Below are 5,215 nucleotides of genomic sequence, written 5' to 3' on the forward strand. Positions count from 1 at the left end.
CAACTCATCCTTTATGTAAAAATTAGACCCTCATAAAATTTTGAAACATCATCCCTGCCCTTAAGAGAACTCTCAAATTAGGTTGTGATTCATCAGCTTTAATGTCGACCATGTAGACTATTGGTGGCACATCATGTACCTGTCTCTCTCCTAGAGCTATGCTTTGAAAAGGCAAGACAATTTCTTCATGCTCAACCACATAATCATATACCCACCACCCACCTCGTTTGACCCCTCTTTGCTTATTTCAACTCATCTCGATAAAAATCAACACTACCTACTTCTATAAATTGTCTTATATATGGGTACTTTTATTTTGATTTAAAAATAATAATTATTAATTAATATATTTTATTTTATTATTTTTTCATAAACTCATTAATATGGAACCTCAGAAAATTGAATACAGTTTGTATTATATTTGTCTCAATGCACATGGATTCAAATTTACATAGAGGATGAGTGGGTGGGAAGGAGCTCAAGAGCTTGAATGGTTGGTCAGAGCTCCTCTTAATAAAGACACGATTTCAAAATATTGAAAATCCTATGGAAGGATACACTAAATTAACATGGTTGCTTCAAATTTCAAAATATTTTTCTTCATCTGTTAATTTTTTTCTTTAAAAAAATTATCTAAAAACAAATACAAAAGCATAATTATTTATTAGAAACAAAACAGAGATTTTTGGAGCTGCCATATGACTAAATTTATGACTTGCACCTGATAGATAAGACAGAGTGCCCTAAATTTCAACTCAATACAAGAAATTAGAAATCGAGTCAGGGCGATCGGCGATGCTCAGATGATGTAATCCGACCACTCCGAAATGAAGGAAGTGTGATCCATCGATTCTCCCGGCACGTCTTCGTGCACCTTCGGCCGCTCCTTCCCTCCCACCAGCCTCGCCGGACTCCCCACCGCCGTCGTCCAAGGCGGCACATCGCTCAGCACCACCGACCCCGCCCCGATCTTCGCCCCCTCCCCGATCTTCACATTCCCCAGCACTGTCGCCCCCGCCCCGATCAACACCCCGTCGCCGATCTTCGGATGCCGGTCGCCGACCGTCTTCCCGGTGCCCCCCAGCGTCACCTGATGCAAAATCGAAACATTGTTCCCCACCACCGCCGTCTCGCCGATCACCACCCCCGTCGCGTGGTCCAGCAGCACTCCCTTCCCCATCGTCGCCGCCGGATGCACGTCAACGGCGAACACGTCGGCGATCCGCGACTGGAGCGCGAGCGCGAGCGGCCGGCGCGACTGGGCCCAGAGCTTGTGCGCGACTCGGTGGGCCTGAATGGCGAGAAAGCCCTTGTAGTTGAGGAGGCAGTGGGAGAAAGAGGTGCAGGAGGGGTCGCGGTAGCGGGCGGCGCGGAGGTCGGCGACGACGGCGGATCGGAGGGAGCTGTCGGAGGAGAAGGAGTTGAGGAAGAGGTCGTAGAGGAGGGTGGAGACGAGAGTGGAGGAGGAGAGCTTGTTGCCCAAATGGAAAGAGAGAGAACGAGGGAGGGAGGAGTGGGAGAGAATGGTGGAGTAGAGGTAGCTGGCGAGGGCGGGTTCGGATTCGGCGTCGCGGCGGGCTTCGGCCTTGATTTGGGACCAGACCCAGGCTTCATCGTCGTAGGCGGCGTCGGTCGTCGGCGACGGAGGATGGTGCTCTTGGGTGGGCATTGTGATGAGAAGTTAGATGATGAATCGAAGATGGGCGAAATGGAGAGGTTGGATGGGGATTTTGTACTGGTTAATTGTCGTGAAGGACAAGAACTGTAGGAGGAGTACGTGGTCACGCTAGCAGTAGCAGCAATGATGAAGAATGTGGAAGGAGGCAATTCACGGGTGGGGTAGGAGGGAAGGCAGTGGATAGGGTTGCGGACTTTTCATGCGGGGAAAGTAACTATCAACTTGGATTTGAATTCCACTTCTTGGCTTTCAATGTTGCATATAGGGTAATCAATTATATAATTTTTTTTTTTTAAAGTATTTAACGACCAAGTTAAATTTTGATCGCCTTCCATTGATAATCAATTATATATTTTTTTTTCTAAAAAATTAATTAATAAAAATATCTAATGATCAACTTGGATTTGGATACACTATTGGCTTCCAATGACCGGAGTATAGCATAATCAACTATATAATTTTTGTAAAAAAATCTAATTAGTGAAAATATAATTAAGTTGGATTTGGATTTACTATTGGCTTCCAATGATTGGAGTATAGCATAATTAATTATATAATTTTTTTAAAAAATTAATGTTTTAATTTAAATAATAATTAAACTTATTTGACTGTGTTCCATATATATATATGCAAAAGTCTTGGGCATACCACATCAACATCTTCCTCCAAACATGTCACATGATTTTCTTATGCACGTTAAAGTAAATGTGATTAATTCCCTAGATTGCATCTTAAGAAATTTTAGTCAATCCTCTTCTACGAATTGTTAGGAACTTCATTTTGACTTAGGCATTGGTTTCATATAAGTTTTGTTAGATAACATTGTTTTAATAGTGTTGCGGGATAAAAATGGCGATGACCTGCAAGACTATTTTCCGACTTTTGAGGACCTGAAAAGGATGAAAATAAAGCAAACTTGGAGGACCCGAGGTATACTCTAAGGGGTCACTTCGATGCCTAAGAGGTCGAATGCAACAGTAAGATTGTGTGAATTACGGTGTTATCCCAAAAGGAGAGGGTGAATTGGGTATTTTCAAAAGATTATGATCTTTAAGATCTAATTTTGAAAAACTTTCAATTACAAACTTTCAAGTTACCTAACAATGAGGTTAATGTTTCACAATTAATCAATTTAATATGTGTCTTTGTCAAGCAAACACTTTTACCCAATTACTCACAGATGTAACAAGTGTTCAACACATATAAAATGCACAATTAATTTAAATACAATGCAGAAATTAAAATGAAGTTAAGGGTAAGAGAGATGCAAACACGATTTTATGAATTTCAGCCAACTCGACCTACGTCCTTGCCTTGAGCAACTCACTCAATGATTCCACTAAATCTCTACTCCTTTAACCGGGACGAAACTTCCCTTACAATCCACTGCTTATAAGAGGTACAACTTTCTTCTACTCCGCTGCTTACAAGAAAAACAATTTTCTCCTCAAACTCGGTTCACAGCCCGAACCGTGATTACAATATAGAATTACAATTATGCAAAACTCAATATTACTTCTAACCAAGCTAGTGAGTATAATAGAAAATCCTAACACATTTTCATATGATAAAATTTAAAGTTTAGTATATATGTAATGATGTAATTGTTATATGAATGGTATACTTCAAAAATTACTCTTTAATCAATATCTCCCAAAAATTGATTTTTTAAAAATAAAAACTTTGGAGATCTTAACGTTTAATTTCAAAAGACTTTATGCAAGAACTGAAAATAAGATCCTTTAAAATAAACATTATTTTAACTCACTCTTAGTGGACCCGGGGTGTACTCCGGGGGGTCACTCCGATGCTCAAGTAAGGGAATGCTTCCAAGAGGTCGAATGTAATAATAAGATTAGGTTAAGAGTGAGTTACCTTGGCTTGTTTGCATCACCCTTCTTTATAGTTGTGAGGTTTGACCCTTGGGGTGATCCATCATTATAACACGGGGGTGTGGATTGCTCTAGAGGTTTAAAGAGCCAGCGTGGATCACTCTAGGCATTTAAGGCGCCAGCGTGGATCTCTCCCTTCACTATTGGATTAGAGCTAATTGCTCCTGCCAGAGGATTTGACTTGGGTAGTGATTGCTTGGTTTTGACTTCGTTTTATAAATTGATATATTTAGGGTATATCAAATAGGTAAGTAACTTCATCAAATCTTGACTACAATTAAAAAGCCGTGGATTCAAGTTGTAGAAAGAATATATCTCAGATATATTTCCTTATAGTTACACACTTTCACTAAATTCTTTTAATTTTTTTTCTATGTAAGAGTTTTGATCGTCTTAGAGAGGGTTTCAATCCCATAGTCAACAATGGTAGATCGATCTATGTGCTCATTGTGGCAGATGAATACAATCCATTGTCACAAAGGACTTACAAATTTTTCGATATAGGTGTATGGGAGGAGACAAGTGCATCATCCACCTCCTTTGTGATTGCTCAAAAGCTAAGGAAATATGGCTTATGTGTCCCCACCTTTCCAACCAACCTATATTTTTTCTCACATCCACTTCCAATTTAGTTCAAAGGAAACATCACAAGTCGCTAAACACATCCATATACAATCAACACATAAAGGTTATCATCATCAATTATTAGGTTATATGAAGAGCCCATGATGCGTAAGTACCAATAGGTAACTGTTCATCCACCTTGGCCATATTCTAGAAATTAATAGGCCAACCATTGAATGTAATGAATTCTTTAGCACTATTATAAAGGCACGAAAGATAAGCTACAAGTACAACTACATAAAATGACATCATCCTTGCATAATGATTGAGCCATAATATTACAATTATTTTGCACTATAATTTACATCAATCACAGTTTTGCTTACTTGTAATTGATGAAATTAGGCTATAAAAAAGAAGAAAAAAAAAAAACATGTTTAAATCTGGGTCTTAAGAAATGACTGTATTTTTCCTTTATTGTCTATTTTTCATAAAGCTGGAATTGGTTATAAAATGTTTGACACTTTTATAAACTTGAAACACAGTTTAACGCTTAAATTTTTCAGGTATTTATTTTATTTTGTTTTATTTTTCACAAATACAATTTTACCATTTCATTTTTTTATCTTCACATTAAAATGACAACAAAGTAGTGAAATTGGAAATTAGAAGCCCTTGCAACATTTTAGGAAATTGGAGGTCCCTGCGCATGTGCCCCAAACAGATTGAGGAGTCTCGGCTGAGGGAGAGGAGAGAATCAGGGAAGCATGTGCCAAGAGGTTGGAGGGAATCTCGGTTGGCTGGGGGGAGAAAAGGGAATGGGGAACTCCATGAGCGGTGGTTTTTGCTTGTTCGCAGACTGCTCCAGTCGAACAGCAGCGCCCAACTTCTTTCTCTTCATTCTTTCATTTTGATTTTATTTTGGGTTTAATCTGGTTTTGGATTTCAGGAACAGTAGCACCGAAGCTCTCTTGCATCTTCCTTCCTTTTCATTTTGATTTTATTTTTTGGTGGATTTCTCGCAGCAGGTTTGAACAGCCGAACCTCTTCTTGTTTGCAGTAGATTTCGAGCACCTCTCGG

General features: G+C 39.4%; 1 protein-coding gene across 1 annotated transcript; it reads right to left on the minus strand.

The window, feature by feature from the left end:
• Window positions 1-634: 634 nt before the first annotated feature.
• Window positions 635-1,910, minus strand: LOC131163974 (serine acetyltransferase 5-like). The gene has a single exon (XM_058120842.1). The coding sequence runs from the start codon at window positions 1,667-1,669 to the stop codon at window positions 800-802; it is 870 nt and encodes a 289-aa protein (XP_057976825.1). The 5' UTR covers window positions 1,670-1,910; the 3' UTR covers window positions 635-799.
• Between the last annotated feature and the right edge of the window lie 3,305 nt (window positions 1,911-5,215).

This window comes from Malania oleifera, chromosome 9 (genome assembly GCF_029873635.1).
Source record: "Malania oleifera isolate guangnan ecotype guangnan chromosome 9, ASM2987363v1, whole genome shotgun sequence".
NCBI lineage: Eukaryota > Viridiplantae > Streptophyta > Magnoliopsida > Santalales > Ximeniaceae > Malania > Malania oleifera.

What these genes read in the sequence shown, in the direction of transcription:
- LOC131163974 (XM_058120842.1), bottom strand. Translation starts at nt 1,669, where the DNA reads ATGCCCACCCAAGAGCACCATCCTCCGTCGCCGACGACCGACGCCGCC.